General features: G+C 41.6%; 1 protein-coding gene across 3 annotated transcripts in view; it reads right to left on the bottom strand.

Annotated features, from left to right (window-relative positions):
- Positions 1-6,763: 6,763 nt before the first annotated feature.
- ALKBH8 (alkB homolog 8, tRNA methyltransferase) overlaps positions 6,764-24,156 on the bottom strand; it is a 44,882-nt gene continuing 27,489 nt past the window's right edge. For all 3 annotated transcript variants that reach the window (XM_085216265.1, XM_085216263.1, XM_085216264.1), the window contains exons 8-12: positions 21,756-21,862; positions 16,980-17,134; positions 15,961-16,226; positions 8,839-8,988; positions 6,764-7,449 (exon numbers count right to left, since the gene is read on the bottom strand). In XM_085216265.1, the coding sequence (XP_085072391.1) occupies positions 6,880-7,449; positions 8,839-8,988; positions 15,961-16,226; positions 16,980-17,134; positions 21,756-21,862 (1,248 nt within the window). In that variant the 3' untranslated portion in view covers positions 6,764-6,879. The remainder of the gene's footprint in view (positions 7,450-8,838; positions 8,989-15,960; positions 16,227-16,979; positions 17,135-21,755; positions 21,863-24,156) is intronic.

Raw genomic sequence — 24,156 nt, 5'->3', positions numbered from 1 at the left:
AAATGCATATGATGAGGTAAATGCTGAGGTTGATCTTTTTGGGTTTTGGGTTTGATTTTGTTTTTTTTTGTCTTTTCATTTGTCCCAGTATTAGCAGGAAAGGCCTGAGGACCATTACACCATTCTTTTTTATAAACTGCTTGTATTTTCAAGTATTGTCACTGACCTGGTGTTCTCATGTCAAACATCACCTCTACTTGTCATTAGAGGTGGCAGCAACCAGTGGCCATCAGTGAACACACAGACCAGACTCAGGCAGGCAGGATGAAATGAAGGGAAGGTGCTTTTATTGTAGCTACCTTATGGTGGGACAGCAGTGCTGTAAGTTCTTCAATATATATCAATATATATACAATATATCAGGTCTTAGCCAGTGAATTTACAAACAATTTACAAAATTTACAAAATTCAGAGTCAGATCAGGAATGCAGAGTAAGAGAGAAGTGTTTGTCTAACCTGTGCCAGTGCTTCTGGTGTTCAGAGAGAACCTCTGAACTTTGCCACTTTGTGCCCACTGCCTCCTGTCCTAGCACTGGGCACTACTGAGCAGAGCCTGGCTCTGTCCTCATTGCACCCTCCCTTCAGCTACTTACAGGTATTGATGGGATCCCTCTGAGCCTCCTCTCTCCGGGCTGAGCAGTCCCAGCTTTCTCAGCCTCTCCTCATAGGAGAGGTGCTCCAGTCCCTTCATTTTCCAGTATATCCAGGTCTCTTTTGTAACTGTGAGGCCCAGCACTGGACCCAGCACCCCAAGTGCCTCGCAAAGGCCAAGGATCATCTCCCTTGACCTTCTGGTGGTACTTTGCCTGAGGCAGCCAAGAACACCACTATCCTTCTTAGCATGAAGGGTCTCCCCTTACTTTGGAAGAACCCCATTTGGCCCTTCTTCCTGTGCCAGACTGCCAGCACCCATCCCTTGGGGCAGTGAATGAGCTTTGCATGGATTCAAAGCAGGAATCACAGAGAAACTCCTGTTCATAGAAGTTCTGCTGCTCCCACACAGCCCCTCTGCTGGAGCCAACAGTCAGTGCCAGCAACAAGTAGCAGTGAGATAATGCTGAAGCAAGGGAAACGGAAATGCAGAGAGGCACTGAGGAACTGCCCACAGGAGCCATTCCCCAACCAGAGAATGAAAAAAAACAAGGAAATGCTGGAGATTTGTTGTGATTAAAGAAGAAGTTGGGTTGGTGGGACCTTGGGATCTCACATAGTCCAACCTCCTGCTCAAAACAAAGCATATTTCAAAGTAAAAGCAAGGGGCTCAGGCCTCTGCCCAGGTGAATTTTGAAAATCTCCAAGGAAGATATTACATGAGCAATCTGAGCCGTATCAGGGTTGATTCATACCCAACTTGTTGCCAACCAGGAACCCAGTTTCTTTGTTGCAGAAGTGCCACACAGCCAGTCAGTCCCTCACCTGTAGCAATACACAGGGCTGTTCTGGACCAGGAACCAGAGTTTGCATTTGTGTTTTCTAAACTGGAAAACTTCTTGTTGGGCCCACTGTCTCCTTAACGCAAGGGAACAAAGCAACTCAACCTCTCAAATAAGGCATCCTAACAAGCAGCAGGCATTACCTTTCCAATTAATTTATTCTTCCTTACCAAGTTGGCAAGTTCTCTCCTCCCCAAAACATAAAATGACTCCCAGTGATAGCATCCCACTGGCTCTCCGGCCATCTCTTGGGCAGCTAGGCTAGGAGCTCAACCTTTAAAATATTGCAGTAAAAAAAAGCACACAATCCTGCCAGCAAGTCCTTCTCTCTCAGTCTCAGGCCACTGAGCTAACAGCCCTTTCTATGAGCTGCTTCATCTCCAGGGAATCCCCCCACTCCTGCCCTTTCTGTTTATTTTATCCCTGCACAGCCAGAAAGTGAACAAACATCCCTCTCAGTCATCAGACAGAGCAGAGACAGTAGCATCACATGAATAATCACTGTGTTTCTGTATTTCAGTCTGCACACATACCAGCACTGCAGTCTCGACCACGGGGCACTGCACCAACCCCGCTGAGCTCAGAGGAGCACAGCTCCGCATGCACGTTTCTTCAGGTCTCCCACCATTCTCATTGCTTAAACATCACAGCGAAGCAACACCAGCGACCCTCATGCACATGCCTTTTCTTTCTGCCAGTTTTGAAATATGATGAGCTCTTTCTCCTAGATTCTTTATTCCACTGCCACTCCAGAGTCCAAAAGTGTCTTCTGAGGCCTTTCGCTTGGCCATCTCTGAGAGACTGAAAAATAGAGCTGGTTCAAGACACGTAACCTATAGCAGGTTGTTCTGTTAGCAAGGGCGGTCACATCTTCATTCCTAGCAACAGGGAAATAGGGAAGAGAATTGGCCCTATTCTGTCTAAAGACACTCATCAGGACCCATCATGCATTAGGGGCGGCCAGCAGGGAAAGGGAGATGATTGTCCCCTACCACTTGGCTCTTGTGAGGCTCCATATGCAGTACTGTGTCCAGGCCTGGGATGCAAAGCACAGGAAGGATGTGGAGCTCCTGGAGCGGGTCCAGAGGAGGGCATTAAGATGATCAGAGGGCTGGAGCACCTCTCCTATGGGGAAGGGTTGAGGGAACTGGGCTTGTTTAGCGTGGAGAAGGCTCCAGAGATACCTCATTGTGGCCTTCCAATACTTGAAGGGAGCATATAAACAGGAGGGAGAATGGCTGTTTACGAGGGTGGATAGTGAAAGGACAAGGGCGAATGGTTTTAAACTGAGACAGGGGAAGTCTAGGTTAGATATTAGGAGGAAGTTTCTCACACAGAGGGTGGTGATGCACGGGAACAGGTTGCCCAAGGAGGTTGTGGATGCCCCATCCCTGGAGGCATTCAAGGCCAGGCTGGATGTGGCTCTGGGCAGCCTGTTTGGCGACCATGCACATAGCAGCAGGGTTGAAACTAGATGATCATTGTGTCCCTTTTCAACCCAGGCCATTCTGTGATTCTATGCACATGCAGGATAAATAGTGCTGTCTGCTCAGGAGGACCTTTATTTTCAACATGAACTGCTGCTGGCTTCTGTCTGCATCAGCATGGGGCTACCATTGTTTGCCAAACCCTCACTAAAACACTGCGCCTTTGAACGAGTGAGACCTGAGACAAAATGAACTGCCCTCAGCTCCAGACATACTGCTTTTGTACCTCTAAAACCACTCTGAGAATATAAATTGAGAGAAAAGACCTTAACCTAAATATCTACATCTCTTGTACAGATTAACTGCTTTGTCTGCAGAGAACACTGTTGTCTGCAGGACTGAAGAGTGACTAGACAGGACTCTGAGCACCTGATGGAGCTATAGGTGTCCCTGTTCATGGCAAGGGAGTTGGACTAGATGGCCTTTAAGGGTCCCTTCTAACCTAAATGCTTCTGTGGTTCTATGACTCCCTTGTAAGTTCTTCTGAAGTCCACATCTCCTTAAGTCCTCATTTGGCTTCACCATTTCCTGTCATGCAATAGCTCTCCTGGAAGAAAGAAACTGGAATGCTGTTTGCTAAGACAGCCTTTTCTGCATGAATTTCATTACCTTATTGGTTGTAATCAATATGCTTGGAGAAAAACAATACAAAGATTGTGTCAGGTAGAACTTTTGGAGGGAGTCAAATGCCATCACCTCCTGCCATGTGGGCCATCAGGACAGATCTGTGGGGTCCATGGAAGAGCCTTCAGCTGGGGGAATCTCTACTGCCTCAGGTCTCTTTCATGAGAAAAAGGAAGGAAAAAAAATGACTAAGTAGGTATTCTGACAGCTGAAGCATCACTTGCCATGGGAAGAGTACTTGAGATTTTTCTGTCAGCTTTTTTATTTTCATATTTAATAAACAAGGAATTCACCCAAAATGAAAGTTTAAAGCTTCTGTATTATGTTCCTTACACAAGGAAGTAGCATTTTGTCCACACGGAGAACTTTTCACTGAAAACAAAATTCAGATACTCCATTAAAATTGTGTTGGAAATTTTGTGCACAGAAATGAAAATCTTGATGAACTTCCTGAAAAAGAAGAAAGAGAAGCAGGGAAAGTAACACATCTGAGACTTCCACTGTTCAGTAAAGACCTGAGTGTTGTCTCAGAATGACCATTTGGAAGCTTCACCAGAAATTAGTACCAAAATAGATTTTGATGATTTGACAGAGGACTGACATAAACCTATCAAGAATTTTTACATCATATGTAAAGTTATTGGATCAAGTTCCAAAGCAGGGAAATCACCCTTCCCACTGCATTTTCCTCTGTGCTGAATTCCTTCAGCCACAAGGAGCTGCATGAAAGTTTACCTTCTGCTCCCTCTGCCAAGGCCTTGTCCTTCAGGACAAGGGGAAATGGTTTTAAGTTGAGAGAGGGAAGATTTGGGTTGGATGTCAGGGGGAAATTCTTTACTATGAGAGTGGTGAGGTGCTGGAACAGGCTGCCCAGCGAGGTTGTGGATGCCCCGTCCCTGGAGGTGTTCAAGGCCAGATTGGATGGGGCCCTTGGCAGCCTGGTCTAGTATTAAATGTGGAGGTTGGTGGCCCTGCCTGTGGCAGGGGGTTGGAGATTCATGATCCTTAAGGTCCCTTTCAACCCTGGCCATTCTGTGCGATTCTGTGTGATACGCTCTCAGAGGAGAGAGTGAGGTCCCCATGGAGCACAGAATGCTCCACTAAGCCTCAGCCTATGCTGAGCACTTCCAGATAAACTGGCCTCTCTGAGGTCCAGGGGAGCTTTGTCACTGCCAGCATTGCACCAGGACAGTTCAAATGACCTCTTGGAAGCTAAGAGAAGCTGGGATCAGCTGAGTCTGATGCAGGAGCAGGTGAGGTGGCCTAGGGGGTCCTTGGAACTGGAGACTGGGAGCAATGGGGACAGTGACCACCAGCACAGACTGCCACCTCTGGTCACAGCATGCGAGGTTTGCTGGCACAGGGCAGGAATCTCCACCTGCTGGATGCTCTTTGAGGATGCTGTGTCCTGGAGGAGGACTGTTGCAGAAGATGTACAGGTCATACCAACATGGGGCTCTGCCTTCCTCCTCTTTGTTAGACTGTAAATGAACAACCATTTAAACATATTTGTTATTTAAGTAAGACCTAAACTGGATCAGCGTTATTATGAAAGCCATTGCACTGTGAAACTTGTAACATTTAAATCCAACTGTCAACCCTAAAGAGTTTCAGTTCTTTTCATTTCTAGATCTTTCTCCTAGAAAAGTAGGGTGAGCAAGTACTGCAAAGGGCATCAGCAGTGGCATTAGTTCTGTTCTGTAATAAGTTCCTTAGTAAACCTCTGCAATGCATTTTGTTAAATGTCTACCTACTGTCCTCCTGCATTATTTTCTCCTTCAGTATTTGTGTCCTCTCTGAGATATAAATATATATCAAATATAAAGTGTCTGTCTGGTTTTAATCAAAGAAATATTTCATAAAGTTTCCAAGCCTTGGAGAATATCAGAATCATTTCAACTCTTCTAATGCCTCTGCAGCCAGGACCACAGCTCACAGCTCTCACAGGCAAGCAGAATCCTGTTCTCCATGCAGCACTGCACTAGGACCTTCAGGAAAACCACCTGCGGTAAGGAATTACACACAGCAAGTTTAACTTGGCTTCCCAAGCCAGTCATCCCCATGACAGAATCCTAGAATCATTAAGGTTGGAAGAGACTACTAAGATCATCAAGTCCAGCCATCAACCCATCCTCACCACGCCCACTAAGTCCCTCAATGCTACATCTCTGTGTTTCTTGACATCTTCCTACCTCCTTTTGAATGAACAGAATCCATGGTGACCTGAAATGGCAGTCAGCCATTTCAGTCAGTCAGTGCGCAGACACCCAGCTGTGGCTGTCCCTCAGTCTGGGAGCCAGGCTAGCTCTGCTCCAAAGTCACCAAGTGCACTGCTGTGCCCAGACACCAGCAGCTGAAGCTTGCAGGGTGCAAGGGTCTGAGCTCAGCCCCCTGTGGCTCTGCTGAGACACATACTGAGTTGTAACACCCTGTGAAGGCCCATGCTCCTGCCAGGGGAAGTCTTCACCTTCCAGAAGCACATCTTGCCTAATGATACCAGGATCTTCACACACCACTCCTACACAGAAACTGACCACACAGGTTATCAAGGAGCAAGGAAGGTTCCTCCTACATAAGCTCACCAGTCAATCTGCAAACACATTGGTCCAATGCCTACAGCTATGTATGTATCAGTGATGTGTGCTGAATACATGCAAACAAACTCCCAGACATTCCCAGGAGGGCTCATCTGCCTTGGATGTGCCTCTGCCTCCATGTGGCTCAAACAGAAGAAATCAGTGCAAGGGACAAGCCCAGGCAATGCCTCAAAAAATAATTAAACCAAGAATCTCCCTTTCCTTAACTTAACTGATGCCCCAACCACTCCTGGTGCAACACCTGAGAAACAGTCGATCACAGGAGTCAGTCAGACTTCAGACAATGATTTGGCTCTGTAGCCAAAAGTGCTTTACATGCCATTCATTCCCTCCTGTCTGCCCTAATCTTTGTACTACAGTTTTACATTTCCTGATTGCAATGATCAGCTCAGAGCTGCACTCCAATAAGCTGGTAGCGTGCACAGAGACCACTACAGCTCCATTGGCACAAAATGGAGTAACAGAATGGAGAACCAGGCCTTTGGTCTTTAAAACTTAAACCTGGTCCTGCTGACTTCTGTAGCCAGTATTTTACCCACTGAATCTTTTTCCCTGTAGCTCACTCCTTGCTGAGTGTTCTATCTGAATTTGGTCATTATTTTGTTAACACATGCACACAGTGTTCATTACTGTTAATAAACAATCTTTTATTCTGATATTTTAGAAGAGCTAATAGCTACAGCCTACATCAAAAATATTTCCACAAAAAAAGAAAGGCAATCGAGGAAGTACCGTGGTCTACAGCTTTTCTAGAACCACACACCAATTTCCCTGATCATAGTAATTCTTTAGAATCCTCACACAGTCCAAGGATCTGCATGCTGCTTCCAGTTCCCCTTCACGGAACACATGGTAATAGCGGTGGAAAACAGGGCTGAGTTCTTGCGACTCCTTACAGCCAGCTGGAAATGACACTTCATCAGCACTTGCCCCTTTCTTTTTGATGCCACATTTCAAGTGCCAGGGAACCAGCATATCCTGAGAGTGAAAGGAGGTCCGGTTGGTGTGAACAGGCAGCGTGGAGTCCAGCACTTGCTTTGCAGCACAGTCTTTGTCCTCCGAGTCATCAAGGAGTCGGTCAGAACATGCTGAGCCTTGGCTGCTGCTATCAGGCTTTTGATCGTCAAGCAGTCTCTGGGACACGCCAGTACTGCTTACCTCCTCCTTGTCTTTGCTGCCATGCTTTCCCTTAAGATATTTAGACTTCTGGTTTTTGTATTCTTGCTCCATTGCCCAGACATAAATGAGTGCCATTCCACCAGGCTTTAGAAGCCGGGCTAGTTCACGGATAGCTGCCAGTCTTCTTTCCTATAAAGGAAAAGCAGAAGTGGGAAGCTGGTATAGAGATAAACAGAAAAGACAGGAGAACGGAACTGGCAGCACATCCAAAACATATAATAAAGGTCAGAGAAATTTTTTCCACTAGACAATATCCATTTCTGCCTACCATGTATGAGCACACAATGCCATACTCTAGATGGTCATTGTGGTCCTTTTCAACCCAGGCCATTCTATGACTCCATGAAATAACTCCTAATATAGGCCACTATGCATAAAGTAAGCCGTTTTCCTGAACACAATTCTCTTGCCTTTTGAAAACGGTGCTGTGCTGACCAGGTCTTCCTGGACATTTCAGCCCAGCTGGAAATGATGGTCTCATCAATAAAGATGATTGAGATCTTCAACTCTTTGAAAGGATAGATAACAGCAGGACAAAGGGAAATGGTTTTAAGTTGAAGGAGGAAGATTTAGGTTGGATGTAAGGGGAAATCCTTTACTATGAGAGTGGTGAGGTGCTGGAACAGGCTGCCCAGAGAGGTTGTGGATGCCCCATCCCTGGAGATGTTCAAGGCCAGATTGGATGGGGCCCTTGGCAGCCTGGTCTAGCATTAAATGGGGAGGTTTGTGGCCCTGCCTGTGGTAAGGGGGTTGGAGCTTCATGATCCTTGAGGTCTCTTCCAACTTGGGCCATTCTATAATTCTACAATGATTTAAAATTCTAGATTTAAATACAGAGTTTGCAGTTAAAGGAGTTAAATTCACAACTTCAACACAGGTCCTCTAATTACCCCAATTAAGACACATAAGCCTTCTCCAAAACAAGCCTGCTTCCTATTTTTTATACTGCATTTGGAAACATTCACTTCATTTCTGTAAGATGACACTATGGCATTATGGTTTCATGGCCTAGAAGCTTGTTACAGCTGCACAGCTCCTGCCTAAAGCTTAGACAGCACAGATATACAGGGAGCAAGTGAGCAGTGTCCCCACTCTCTTCAGAATGAATCCACAGAACTAAAACCATGAAATCTGTTCAGTATCTGAGTCTGGAAATAACACATCTCCTGAATCCCAAAGCAAAGCCCACTTTCTCTGGAGTCACTAACTGCAGGCAGAACAAAAGGAAACACAAAAACCTAGAAGATGAAAGTGCCAGGAGGAGCAACTGTACCTGAAGGGGAGAAGGAGAGCGTGAAGAGAACATCTCAGAGGTAGCGGCAGTCCAACAGCTTAGATCTGCTCTGACAACTGCTTAATACCAAATGCACACCTTTGATCTTCACTTCATATTGTTCTGTTTTGTTTCCATGATCTCAATCTACTAAATTGTTTTGCTGCTTTTTGTTTTGTTTTAAATATTAGTAGCTCTGCAGAGCAATGCAAGAGCACAGTGGAGCACAGAGATGAGCGACTTACTGCTGTTGAGAAATGGTGGATGACAGCAATAGAGATGCAGGCATCACAAGAACCACTCCGGATTGGCACTGATAGGGCATCACAGACAAAAGCTTGGGAACCTTTTTCTCCACAAATATCCACAAGGTTTTTGCTGCGATCACAGCCGATCTGTAACAGAAAGTGTTCCATTAAGCTTTTCATAAGAAGGATAATCGCAAGACTGAAAAATGATTTTCACTTGACGTTTCCAGTAATAGAATCATTACAGTCTCTTACCAAGGTAACACATTCTAGTTCAAAACAAAACCAAGAGCAAGCACAAAAAATAGCCTTATGTAAGAAAAATATATGAGTCCCAAATATCAACAAGAAAAAGAAAAAAATGTTTACTTAGAAGTGAAAGATAGCAGATTGGCTGCTTGCTCATCACAGCAGCTGAGTTTTGAACCAAGATAAGACAGAACAGCTCTCAGCATTTTTCAAAGCTGGCTCCGATGGTATCTTGAGACCAGAAAATAACAAGCAAAGAGATGACCAAACCCAGCCCTGGTATTTTCAGTTCCTTTCTATGCGACCCATAACACAAGAACATTTTAAGCAGACAAATAATAAACTAAAAAATGCTGAATCTACAAGTCTAAATGCCAAAATGGTGACTCTGAAGTACATCACACAGCCTCACTAATCACGTTTCGTCATTTCAGTTTAGGTAAGGAAGTGCTTAGGTACAGTCCAGACCTCAGCACCAAAACACAAAGAAGATTAAGCTTTCATATTCAGCACAACACAGTTTTCCAGGTTCCTGTACAACTCAAATGAAATGATCTCCAGAAACCATTTTGAAACCCCTTTACCCAGTATCCAAGTCAAAGACAGTAAGAAAAAGCATCTAGAAAAAAGGATGTTTTACACACTTGCAAAGAAACAATAAATTCAAACTGATTAAGACCCTTCTATAAGGATAAATGGAGTGATGCATACACCACCCTCATTTTTATGTCTGCCAAGCACACACAATATTCAAACCAAAATCCTGTTACAAAGTCATATATCAAACTCAGCCTGCATAAGAACATTAAATTTATTTTTGTTTTCAATGATCAGCAACAAACAGATAACCAGGAGCAGAGTCAGATTCCTAAGTAATTATTGCTGACAGTGTTTATCTTATTTCACACAAAAAGAATACTGAGCCATCCCCAATGCAAGAAGTATAGCAGACTGCTCTAATTCATCAGCTCAGAAGAGATGACAGTATTGCCAAAATTAAAAATCTCTTTTGGAGCAATTGATAAAAATAAACATATTTTCCATTACATCTCCCAGTTGTGTTAGTTAAAATTCTTTTAGCTTTCCACCTACCATCCTAGCTTTGAGGAAAGCCAGGATTCTGTTCCAGTCAGATTTCCTGAAAGCTTCCACGTGAGCTTCCCTGTAGAGACTTCCAGACACTCTGGATCCTAACTTTTGGTCCAATTAAATTGTTCTGAAAATGCCAAACTGAGAACCCAAGATAACTTTCCACAAAACCAGCTCTACGTGTGTACATATTGTTCTGACAATTAGCTCTAAACAGGCCTGAAAAGATCAATCCCAGTAGCACCTTCTTCTCATTTATTTCCTGGCCTCTTCTTAGGGTTTACTGAAGCAGAGAGTGAACAAAAGAGGGAATTCTTGTTTACTTGGAAGTAAACACAAATCCCATCATTTCATGCTGGATACCAACTGAAGTGTCTTTAAATTACTCTCATCATGGAATGAATTTAGCTGACAACCTGCATGCTGGAGATTCCATGCCTCATTACCAGTGCCCTCCACTACTTCTGCAATTGAGACATTAGAATGCAGTATTTATTAAAAGTCAAAGGATCTAATTTGATGCTGGCTTAAAGAGGAGGAAGAAGAGTACTTGCAACTTCCATAAGCTTTCCCAGAAATAACTGCTTGGACCCTACACTTCTGTAGCAAAAACAGGTTGGATAGTGAAATTTAATCCTCCCCTCCAAAAATGACCTTGAAAAGAACTGCACTGTATGTTAATGAAATTCAGTGAACTGCGAGCAAGAACAAAGGCACAACTGCTAGAATGTGAATTCCTCATTTGCATCTAAATTATATCAAATAATTACGAAGTCAGGCTTACTTGTAATGTCATACTTGAAGTGAATCTACATCCAAAGCAAAAAGATTCCATTTTGCAAGGAAAATTGAGACCTTGAAATGGATGGATGTGAATGCACAGCTGCTCTGAGATAGGTGCATGAGGCACATCTTTCTGTTGGTTTTGATATAAACACTGTAATAGGTGCTGCATATATATGCATAAACACTGAATGTGGGGAGTCATTCCAAATCTGCCTGGTGCTGGAGCTAAGCAAATTTAGCATCCTTACTGGAATTATCTTTGCACGATATTTTAAAAGAATTATAATCATTGCATTTCCACATTTTGTAGCTTACAAGAAACACACATTCATTCAAAACCAGTTATCTACTGGTTTCAGCCTCTGAGAAAACAATAAGCTGGCAGCAAGCAGCTAATTTCAGTGGTGCAGTGCCAGCTCACAGCTGGAAACCAAGACCATCTATGATTTTTATGAACATATAAAGCATGTTTCAGAACGAGATTGATGTCTCCTAAGAATATATTTTCAGCAAGAGACAGAAACCTCAAACTCAACTTTTCCCAATTCTGTTACCTGATTTCTAATTCTGAAGCGTGAGTAAAGCTCTGATGTGATGATGCTGCATTTACAGAAAACAGTTCAAAGAAATGTTTTTAAATAGTTTTACATTTTCTCTCTCCAATCAAACGTAATCAATCCATTAAAAAATATAATTATAATGCTTTAATTTTCACCAGTTCATATTGCTGATGTTGATGCTTAGCATTGGGTACAATATGATTTCCCTTCTAGAACAGCATAGAAAGGTAGAGGAATTAGCTCAGTGTCCAAAATGAAGAGGATCTTAACCTAGAACACTCCTTGGTGAGTTGAGCTTTATATATTTTTAAGGTTTCATATTTCTTCTTATTTCTTGAGTCCTCTCTATCTTTACACATACCTATTCGCTGAGTTTTCCAAATCCAACTCATTGCTTCAGCCACCCAATTTCTTATTTATCTCACAAAGCACAGCTGACTGCAGCTGAATCCACCTTTTAGCCAGTCCACCTCTCACCAAGTTGCTTTGAATCTTTTCGCATCTCCCCTGCATCCAATTCCTGTTTTTAAGCCAGGAAATGTGTATCAGCAAACCTTCAGATAAATGAAAGAAATATCAAAAAAGAAATATCAAAAAAGACTAAGATGAAAGGGAAAAGGAAAGAGAGAAAGAAAAGTAAAACTCATGACTTGTATGAATTTCCAGTAGCTCTGTTTTGGGTTCCCTGGAATGAGATAACACAAGCAGAGATCTCACTCTGATCTTCACCTCTGCCATTTCATCCAGGAGTAGTTAAACTAAATTTTATAAATCTACTTAATGCAGTGGTATGGAACTGATCATTACAGGAAAAGAGCTCTAGACAAATAACACGCTTTGTAATGGAACCGCAAATCTTGCAGGCTTAAATAAAGATAGGTAAAGACAGGTCAGTGTTGCCCACCATTATGTATTTTCTTCCTTTGTTATCTCATTATTACTAAACTCCATCTGGCTGAAATAGCTCATTTAAGTATCTGTAAACCTGACCAGTGCAGCACATTAGAAAGTGATGAAAAAAAGTACATCTAATTCTGAAATCCAACCACTAAATGGAACGATATGGCTCCCTAGATAATCACTGCAGTTATAATTAACGTCAGAGCCTCAAGGAACCCAATTACATTCCAGCACACATGCACACACGAAGAAAGAAAGATACCAGCACAGACACCGCAAGACAAATCTCCCTGCTCCAGTTGGCCTGCCTGGCCTTTAGTACTCTATTCACGTAGTGTTTTCCTTTTCCATTCCATACAGTCAGAGTCAGGGTGCCTTCCAAGCTCTCTTCAGACCCAGATCCCCCACCATTTTAACAATTCCTACTCATTGAGAAAAAAGGGTAGGAAAGGCTCCTCTGCCTCACCCTTCAATTGCTAAAATATCCTGTGATCTGGCTCCAGGTATATCTTTGCCAGCTGGTTTTATCCCCCCTGTTTTTACTTACTGCTAAGTCCATTAGGAACCTGCTCTCAAGCAACATGGATCCAGTATATCCATTTTATGCAACATTAATGCAGACCTTCACCATTCCTCCTCTCCAAACCCTGACAAAATATAGTTCCAGCTGATCTCAGTTCAGTACAGTAATGCAGAAAAGAATATATATATATATGAATGTCTGTATTAAAACAAACCATTAGGGCTCCCGTACTGCCATCATTTTTCTTCCTAGCATAACTATTTTGGTGAGTAGAGTCACTTCTTTAAATACAAAGAAAAATATCTACCCAATGCTTTTTTCAGTTGTTACTAGATTTCTTACCAGTTTCTCCATTTAATTAGAAGTGGAAACCAGAAAATTGAAATGTCCTTCTGACTGAACTGAAATGTTTAATGTCCTTCAGTTACACCTCAGCCCCACACAGGGATGCTCCTATAGGGATTTGCACATCATCACACCTGCCCAGACACTGGATACTGCAAAGACAGAGCTACAACTCATAAAAATGGATAAGATATGCTGCAATGATGTCAACAGGCTCTGGAATGAAACCCTTGTGGTGCTTGTGTGTGGGAAAGACTGAAATATTGCATTTTATAGAATAAAAGCCCTGTTTATGGATACGGATGTTGAGCTTGATAACACTGAAATATAAACTGTCAAAGTGATTCCTCCAAATGAAGTTGGATGGGGAGGAGATTGCATAAGAAAACCCAACCAACCAAACAACCCTACAGACATTTCTCTTTTGCATTCTCTTCAACAATAAAAGCTGAGAGTGACAGAGAAAGAAAAGTGATCTCAGACAACTGGTCTCAGATTCTTTCTCCACTCTTTCCCTACCTCCATCAGACGTGGATTCTATCTCTCTTGGACACTCTTAACCTGAATTTCTGTTTGTCACGAAGTTGCTGTCCCTTAACTGTGTCACAATAATGCAGCCATTACAGAACTGTCATTTTCACTGAATGTAGCTGGACTCATCTCATCTCACATCTCATCTAAAGAATCTGAAGTAAAAATGACAGCATGCTGCTCCATTAAGACATTTTTGGACACAGCTTATAGCATAAGAAGGTACCTTAACTTTGACTCTCCATTACAGCTACACCTCAAATGCTGTCTATAAATGCAGACTAACCTCTGCAGCACATTACATGTTCAGGTCCCTTTACCTAGTTTTCAGTATTCTGAGTATTTCTGAGCAAATGGTATCCTGGGCTCCATCAGAAGAGGAGTGGCCAGCAGTGACAGGGAAGTGATTGTCCCCCTCTACTCTGCTCTTGTGAGGTTCCATCTGGAATATTACGTCCAGATCTGGAGCCCCTAGTACAAGAAAGACAGGGAGCTCTTGGAGAGGGTCCAGAGGAGAGCCACGAAGATGATCAGAGGGCTGGAGCACCTCCCCTATGAAGACAGGCTGAGGGAGCTGGGCTTGTTCAGCCTGGAGAAAAGAAGGCTGCGGAGTGACCTCATTGCAGCCTTTCAGTACCTAAAGGGAGCCTACAGACAGGAGGGGAATCAACTGTTTGAAAGGGTAGATAACAGCAGGACAAGGGGAAATGGTTTGAAGATGAGGGAGGGAAGATTTAGGTTGGATGTCAGGGGGAAGTTCTTTACTACGAGAGTGGTGAGGTGCTGGAACAGGCTGCCCAGTGAGGTTGTGGATGCCCCATCCCTGGAGATGTTCAAGGCCAGATTGGATGGGGCCCTGGGCAGCCTGGTCTAGTATTAAATGGGGAGGTTGGTGGCCCTGCATGTGGCAGGGGGTTGGAGATTCATGATCCTTGAGATCCCTTCCAACCCTGGCCATTCTGTAATTCTGTGAAAAGCCTACCACTGACACACAACATATACAACAGCAATTTACCAAATTAATTCTAGGACTGAATAACCTACATAAGGCCCTAGAAAAGTTTTTTCTTCTCTAGTTAAGTTTACTGATTTTTCTTGCAGCCAGGAGTGAAAGACTGAAATGTATTGAACATTAACAATTATCTTCAGCCTACAGCAGTCAGGCACAAACATGTCTGCTTATAAATCAGTTGATTTTTTCCTAGATTATAAGTGAGTAATGGAAATTAATGTACTACAAATACAGACAGGGCTGTAAATAACAACTTATGTTTTATAGCCATATAAAAATAGCAGGACAGAAACTTCTCTGTTGTAACATACAAACAAGTCTGACTTTTATTATTAATAATGAATGCTTTGACTAACAAGAGATCCATCAGGCTTGAAAAATTTGAAGTGCTTCACAGAACAAACACAAAAGAATCAGACAATTCTGGAACAGGGGAGAGCATAACACACACCTCTCAAATATTTATTTTGGGCAAAAAGAATAAAAAGTTTGATGTTGCAAGAAAGTCTTTGAAAAATCTGCAATAAGAAAATGAAATATTTTGCTTTGTATTTGTATGTCCTTTATGTCCCCATAATAGGAAGAGAGACAAGTAAAAGCGGGCTGAGTCACAGACTGTGAGACAGGTAAGGTGATGATAACACATGAACAGTGTCATCAGGACTTGAGAAAAGCAAGGAAAAGCAGTGAGAAAGGTTCAAAATCTGAGCTGAAGTAGAGATTCCAGCAGGAATTTCAGCAGCGCGTACATTTCCCATCCACCAGCCAAATCACATACCTGTTGGAAAAATTCAAACTGCTCTACTTTCTCTTTTAATAATCTTACTCTACAATACTAGCAAAAAAGGCAAAAGGATCCATTACAATTATTCAATCCCATGCACCCATTACTCCTTTTTTATGTATATAGTGTGACTTGCAAAGCAAAAATGGCTTTGAGAAAAAGGTTACTACACATAGCAAATGAATGTGGAAGCCTAACATAATTGGTAATTGATCTTCAATCAGGCAACAGCTTCCTGCCCTTGGCACTTTTCCCACAGCTGAAGCTCCAACATGCCACAACTGCAAGACACAATAAAAACTGGTACTGATGAAAACAAATGACAGTAGCTACTACTTACCATGTACAAATCCCTGTTGATGCCTAGATATTTCCCATTACCACAACCAACATCAGCAACTATTGACCCTTCTGGCAGCGACCTGAGAAACTCAACAACCCGGGGCCACGGGCTGTGCCTGGTACTACTGAAGTGTGTGGCAATCTCTTCATACACCTTGTGTACATATTCCTGCTCCAGCTCTGAGGCCTCCAACTCATTGTGTGGAAATGATGGTTCTGCTTGTCTTTGCTGTCCTTTCTGGCTGTCACATACAGATGGGTAATCTAGATGCAGCATCAGACACACAAACAAGAAAAAAATGTTAACAAAGTCATTCTATACTGAATAAACACTTTAAGTAAAAGAAAACAAGAAGTAAAATATTGAAATGCAACAAATGCTTCATTCCCCCCTTCATCTTTCAAAAACTGCAACATGGACCAAACTGCAGATGTATTTGATGATTTTATAACAATCAGTCTGACCATGTGGTCAGATAGAGGCTATCTGTAAGTGATCAAGACAGGTCTGTTCTCAGGACACAAACGGATTTCAGTTCCACATAACTATTGAGTCATCTATCAACTATCATCTGCACTGTCCTAAGGCTCTATCACTGCAGATAAGCATGGCTCTATTATTACAGATTTGATTGCTTTTCCTTCCCTCAACATACTTATTTTCACAAAACTACAGTTTTCCTCCAATGAAAAATAACCAGAATTGATAAGAACCTAAGAGATAGTAGCTACTTCTATTATAGTTGATTATTCCAGGTGCCAGTAAAACCCAGGATTCCAGATTAATTGCCTGACTCTGGTGTTACACAAATGTCTTGCTACCCTGAGAAACTCCAGCAGCCATGTAGATGCAATCAATTCGAGCCATACAGTACAGCTAACCATGAACTATTTACAAATAGCTACTAGGACTGCCAAAACTAACTAACAGGGCAAACTACTTTGTTCAAAAAATGCTTACATATTGATAATACAGAAATAACAATTTTGACTGGAAAAGCACCTCAAGACACTCACTGCAATTGCAAGAGCTTCTCCTCACTTTCCTAAATGTAAACGATGTCCTTGTTTCCCTTCGTTTCAGTGTTAGATCTCTAACATCAGCAGTGACTGTTCCAACTTTCTGTCCAAGTTCAGATGCTTGAATGACATCATATTTTCTGGGTGTAATCCTAAAACAAAGTAACATAAAATCAAAGATTGATTAAATTTGCATTAGAAAAAAAACAACCATTCATCTTTATAAGACAGCAATTTTTAAACACCGACAAGTGTGATTACAACACACTATTTAATGTACTACAGCTTTTGTTTCCAGCTTATTATGTTTTAAAGGAGAAAAGAGGTACTGACACATAAACTAATGATGTTAATTAACGTGTTATTTAGCTGAAAGGAATAACATTTTCTTTCCCTTCCTTTCTTTCTCTCAGTAAGCGTGATTATTTTGTTAGGACTTAATCTGAAATATACTTCTTAAAGATGAAATACATTACTGAAAATGGTGGCTACAGATTTAAAGGAATAGTATCGACCAGCTCTAAACTTGCAGATTGAAGTTTCTTGTTACAAACAAGCCTTTTCAATGAACTCTGCTTTACAACAAAATTGCTTTTCTATTTATTGACTAGAGAAGATGCAAAGTCTGGAGCGCATTGGAGATCTGCATCATGGAGTAGCAAGATGTATTTTTTTTTTTCTTGACCAAAAACTAGCAATCAAGCAAAGTGGGAACTGAGTTTCTTCAGTTACTTCTGGATTTGCCACAGACCCCAATGGAAAACAAAAAAAACTTTTGTAAGAATAAACTTCAAAATGATAGTATCTTTTCTGGGAGTGACAAAAATTTCTAATATGTTTATGAAGAGATTTACATTACAAAAAGGTACCAAGAATTCTGAATTACTTTGGAGTGGATCTCTCCCAAAGTTGACAAGAAGAAAATCTGAAAATAAAATGGCAAAGTCAATACAAGAGAAGAGGTGCAGCTGCACCCACATGTGATTTCCCATCACTTGTACATTGGGACAAAGTAGATACTCTTGGAACAAAATAGAAACTCTTCAGGGAAATAGTTTAGCACTTCAAAACTGTTACTGTCACACTGAAACATTTCCTGAACTCAGTTCTCAAGGAGACTAACGCAGAAATTTCCTCAAGGAAAAGAAAAAAAAGCCATCTCTAAGGAACAGTCGCCTCAGTGAAGCCTCTTCGGAGCTGCTGACTTCAAAGTACTCAATTCCCAACAAGACAAACTCTCAATATAAAAGTGGCTTCTATATTGGTTAGCTGAGTTTAACCTGTAAAAAAAGATTCTATGATTCTAACCCTCATAGGTTGAACTAAAAGGGAGGGGAAAAAAGTCTCTTACATTTTTTAATAAAGCAGAGCCATCAGTCACAATCCTTGTTCACAGTGGAACCTTTCTGCGGGTTACACAAAACTGCTGATCAGTGCCTGTACTTAACCAAGCAAAAGAATGATCTGAATGATGAGAAAGCAGCCATGCCAGTACTTGTTATTTGTCATTCCTTTTGTCAGGGAAATTGGTCTTTAATCCAATCACAGAGAAAGACTGTGGATCCCTCCTGTTTGAAGGTCTTAAAGCAGCACATTGATTGTCTGAGTAGTTCTTGCACAAAGACGACAGAGCAGCCTCAGGTATAGAAATCACCTAGAGGCAGCTATGGGAAGGATGGGTTCTAATCAAGAATTGTCCTGTTCAGCTAATGAAACTATGATGAAATAATCAGTTAATAATGGTCAAGATTCCACTGACAGCTGAACTTCAAGCCCAAAGTTTGTAGATTTTTTACTGGCTTTACTGTTTACATAAACTCATATTTGTACTTGCAGCAATAAGCTGTGCATACTAGGAGTGAATATTTTCAGACACAGCCTTTTTTCCAGGTTCCTTTCAACCTACACGATTCTCCTTTTGTCCATGTTACAAGAAAGCTCAGCCTTTTATCTAGTGTTCTAAGTATAAGATTCTCAATGTCAGAAATAAAATACTATCATTTTTGTTGGACAGAGTTGTTTTATTGTAACAGCATCAGGAACAGTGTTTTCCCATCCAAAAATAAAACTCATCATTAAAACTGTAGTTTTACTTTCACCTATGAGACATAAAAAGCACATATCCTCTGGTCTACTTCATGATTTCTTAACCTTATGTTTCTTTCAGATACACATTATCAGAAATGATAGAATGAAAATGCTTTTCATGAACACCTTGTTAGAACGAAGTCCCTATTTCTTTTGGCATCCAAATGTACACAACGGAAGTATTTCCAGAATTATTCCAAAAATGAACCTTTTGCTCTTTAGTTTGACATCTGAGGAATAGATAAAAGACATCACAAATGATCTTAAAACCATTCTGATGCAAGTGAAGTAACTATTCTTTCTTGCTGCTTGATCAATCTTACTGATTGCAACGGCACATTTCACTAACATCAAGACAAGCTTGCTCTTTACTGGCAAGCTTTGCAATCCTACTGTTATCTCTGTTCTCCTTAGTTTCAGAAGATGTCCATTTACCAACAAGGTACAACAGTGAAGATGTGATCTGAGAAATACCTGATGTTGCAACTACAGGTACCTAAGAGATAAAGAATATAATTGGAAAAAGGAAGACAAATAACTATTTCCTACTCTGAAATACTGAAATCCCAATACTAATTTACCCTAGTTGAGTATGTTGACCAACTACTGCTTCTGAAAACATTTACCATACAGAAAAGCTATTTTTAGGAAAAGCAAACAAGGAGAGGGGATGGGAATACATGAGTAGAAGGACTTGAGATCTTCATTACAAACATAGCTTGCATCCTTGGTTTTCAAAACACAATCATCATTGAGGGTAAAAGTGAATTAAGCACTGATCTCAGTCTAGTTCTTAATAGGCAGTGGAGGTATACCACTCCAAACCGAATGGGCTGGCAATCACTGCAAGTAGAATGTGTGCACTATCTGTCCCAGTCCCACAGGTTTGGCTGCCTGGGTGTAGGGCCAGCTTGGGAAGAGCAGAGCTAGTGGTCCTGGAGAAAGCTCTTGTGAAGCAAGCCAGAAATCTCAGCGAGGGCTGTCCCTCCATCCCCCAGGAGCTGCTTTTAAGTGGAGGCTGTCCTGCTGCACCATGCCCAACCCACAGCCCAGGTGTGTCACCGCTGTCTGTGCACGGCCATAGCCCTGCTGATCCAGGCTTGGACCCCTGGCTGATGTCCCCACGTGGCCTCAGCCTGCCCTACACCATGACCAATGGGACAGGCACAGCTGAAGCCAACCTGATTGCTCCCCTGCACCACTCCAGGCCAGCAAGGTCATTTATGTGAAAACTGAACACTGTTTTCAGAGTGGTAGATAACCCTTCCAGAAAAGGCAGACGCTATTTGACAGAATTGAGTAAGAAGCTTAGGATGCTGAGATCCATCTCTAGTCTTGTACACTAAAAAACAAAAGTCTTCTTGAATGATGCACATCAGGAATACCAGCTGCTTTTTACAATTATTTAATTTAATGAGCAACTACACAGGTGGTATAAGTGCTCTACAAAAATGAACAATGTACAGGCCATTGGGGAGTTCCATTCACTCTTCTTCACTATACAAAATAACCAGTAAAATTAGAAGGCAGAAAAATTGTCAATAAAAGAATTTGGTCTTTTATTTACAAAATGTAATTAGTCTCTCCAATTTACTGCTGTAATCAGTGATTCTTTGGGTTGAACAAAGGAAGAAACATTTACCGAGGGCATTTCTGTGCAATAGGAGGGTTTACATATTCTTCTGAAGTAAACTACTGTCACTCAAACCTTGCCAAGTTTTTAGCCTTTTTGATGTTAGCACTCCTATTGTAAGGACTTCCCTGTGATGCATGATTCAAAAATCTTATTTAAACTGTACAATAAGCAAAGCCTCAAGATTTCAAGAAATCTCTTTTCCAGGATCCCAAACCTGTTCACTACAAAGCAGTCTTATCAGTAGTTGACATGGTCCTAAAGTAACAGGAAGAAGCCCAGGAAAACTCACTCCCCTTTGTGACACTGAAGTCTTCTATGCAGGAGAAGTCACTCTCCTAAACCAACCCTTCTTCAAATGCTTTGGCATATGTGACAGCATGGGAACTGTTGAGTCACAGCCTGAACCACTGACTGATCCACCTGATGAAAGGACTGGGTCAGCTGTGGGAGCACAGGTGAAAGCGATTCAGCTGCGTGACAGGAAGGAGCCAGGCTCCACCCATCCTAGATCCCATTTAAGGACTGACTGCCACTGTGGCAAGAGTCTTCTCTGGAGATCTCTCCTTTGTGGAGTCTTTCATCGCAAACCTGAATCTTCAAAAATAGATGAGCATTCCTTCTCTGTTTGTTACTTTTCATTTCTCTACAATATTCTTTCCAATTCTAACACCACAATATTTTGTCCAACTGTAACAGTGATACAGCAGGAAGAACTGTGGGCTGAAAAGAGGGTAAAGAAATGAAGCTAATTCCAGTATAATCAATTCCTTGCCACTTTACAGGACTTTCACTCTATGAAAAGTGCAAGGGACTTCTGAGTAAAACAACTTGTGAGAGCTGCAGCTCAGGGATTGACAGCTAGTTTACTAAAATCCCAAATTTTCCAGTGTAATCTTATTAGCATCTGGACAAGGAGGAAATTTGTCTAATTATCTCAAAACCTCATTGATTTCTTTCAGAGTAATTTTCAATACAGAATACTGTTGACAAAGCAAATAAACAACATACATTCTCCTTCGTTATGAGTAGACAGGGGCTCTTACACATACCCATGTGTCCACAAGTATCTGGATTCACCAGTCATCACCAATAAGCTGCGTCGAGGCAGCATAACTGCCACTGTGTGGCCATCAGGGTGCTTGAAATCCATCACAATCTAAAAGGAAAAAAAATACCAGCCACCAATGAACATGACTTACAGAATATCACATATTAGCTAGGCATTCTCAAGTCCTACCTGTGTGCTAATCAAGATATTGCCACAAAGCAGCTGTGTATTTCCTAGGAAAGCAAAAGCCTTTGTCTCTATACTGCATTCTTAATATCTCTTCCTTTCAGCAGTGTGTTCAAAAATCTGACACAACCACAAAACCTGCATATATAAACACATTCATATATATATATATATATACACACACACATTTATATTTAATATTATAAATAATTATAATACCAAAATAGTTCATTTTGTTTCTGCAGTAATAGCTTCCTTCACAACAACATGGGAGCACTGTTAAATCTATGTACCTGTGATATAGGAAGGAATGATTCTCACTCAACTAAATGCAACTACATAAAGAGGGATCATTTGCTATAACTCAAGCACCTCCTAGTTAGACAGCTGGGCTAAGGCATTCAACTACTGCCTTTTTGTGAGGTTTACACAGAGAGAGACAAGCATCTCCACAGAGTGATTCATCCTAGTCTATAACGCAGTTAACTGATGTGGGATGAAATGCCTATCTATTCACAGCACAGTGAGCTGAAACAACTAACTCAGAGTAGATGCATACCATTTAGATAACCAGTATTAGGAGGGATAAATCATTTCTAACCCACCTAGATTCTTAGAGGTTTGCAGCACGAGGAGTCTCCCAACATCCTGACTAACATGCCAACTACCAGAGCAGCCTTTTCTCATTTGCCACCTGGCCTCTAACCCACAGCAATATACTGAGGTAATGCTTTCAGCTTCAATTCAATTTCACAGCCCAGATGGCAGTGCTACATTCTGCTTGGGCTACAAATGTTATCCTTTTACATCTCCCAAATGAGAGAAAGTCTTTCTGTAGAAAATAAGGATCAGGCTCTTTCAGCAAGCCAAATGGCTTAAGGAAGACATAGCAAGAAAAAGAAAGAAAAAAAAAAAAGAAAAATGGCCAAAAAACATTCAAGTTGTGGTTCCAGCTACAATGGAAAGCGAGCACCATGGAAGCGGCAGCACCTGATTGCAACCTACTTGCTAAGCGTGTGATTTAAAAGCAGATTTACTACCCTTACCAGATCGAAACAAATTAAGCAGTTCTGCTTCTGCATACAGATGCATTTAACACAGAAACAATGGTGCAATGATCATCCATTCAGCACAAAAACAAACAAAAAAACAACAAAACCTACCAGACAGATTGAACAAGTGAGACCTTTTGCAGGATTTACTATTTATTGCTGTGTGCAGTGGAGGAAAATACAACGGCATTTATGTTTTCAGGAAAAAAAAATGCTGTAGTACCATCTACCTAACAGCAAGAGCTTTTACTCTTGGTGATCTACCTAAATTTAAGGAAGGAAATGAATGTGACAAACAGTGGGACACAAAAGGAAAGAGCTTCAGGGGAGAACAGAAATACAGCCTACCTATGAGGTCCATCCAATTAATGATTATGAAATACTCAAATGCTACATAAATAAATGAACTGTAGCCATTTCATAATGTACTCCTTTTTTTTTTTTTTTTTTTTTTTTTGCACATTATAACTTCTTCCAGGTATCCTCAAAGAAGCATAAGGTGAGGAAGGAGAAAAAACAGTGGCTCCACAGATCTGATGGGGAACCCATGCCACAAAACATGGCTAAGCACAAGCCTCTGTCAGAAGCAGCAGCTGTCTGGCAAGATAAAGAAACCAGAGGATGACTAAACTAGAATAGCAAGTAAAGGAAAAGTAAGAAAAGAAAAGAATTGATGAGCAAAGTGGCTGGATTAAATTCATGAAATGATATCTCAGGCTCTTCTGCCTCTCTGTCCCTTTGCTGTTGAGAGACAGGTGTGAAAGGAGACTGAGATCTTCAGAAATGGGCGAGAACAAACTGAAAATGAGACTGCCCAAATTCCTTCCTGGTGGCCCTCTGTTCCTCTTTCTAGGGCAGCAGCAGCAACAAAGCCTACTTCTTGCAGATAACATTCAGGAACAATACTTTTCTCTAGGAGTTGATTCCCAGCTCTGTGAGGTCTCCTACACTTCCAGTTCTCATCTCTCTCCAGCATATGGGAGGAAACCTTGGCCTCCTTCATATCTCCACACACCAAGTTGGAGACTCTGCTTAAAGAAGCAGCAAATATTTCTTCCAAATCTATGCTGCTCATTTCCTCCAATTTCTCTTCCCCTACCAGCTGTAAAGCTCCCACAGTGCCTCTGCAAACTACTGTGCATCCAAACTAGCAGAGGTTCAGAG

This window comes from Meleagris gallopavo, chromosome 1, assembly GCF_905368555.1.
Source record: "Meleagris gallopavo chromosome 1, MGAL_WU_HG_1.1, whole genome shotgun sequence".
Classification (NCBI taxonomy): domain Eukaryota; kingdom Metazoa; phylum Chordata; class Aves; order Galliformes; family Phasianidae; genus Meleagris; species Meleagris gallopavo.
This window is presented reverse-complemented; position numbering and strand designations above follow the sequence as displayed.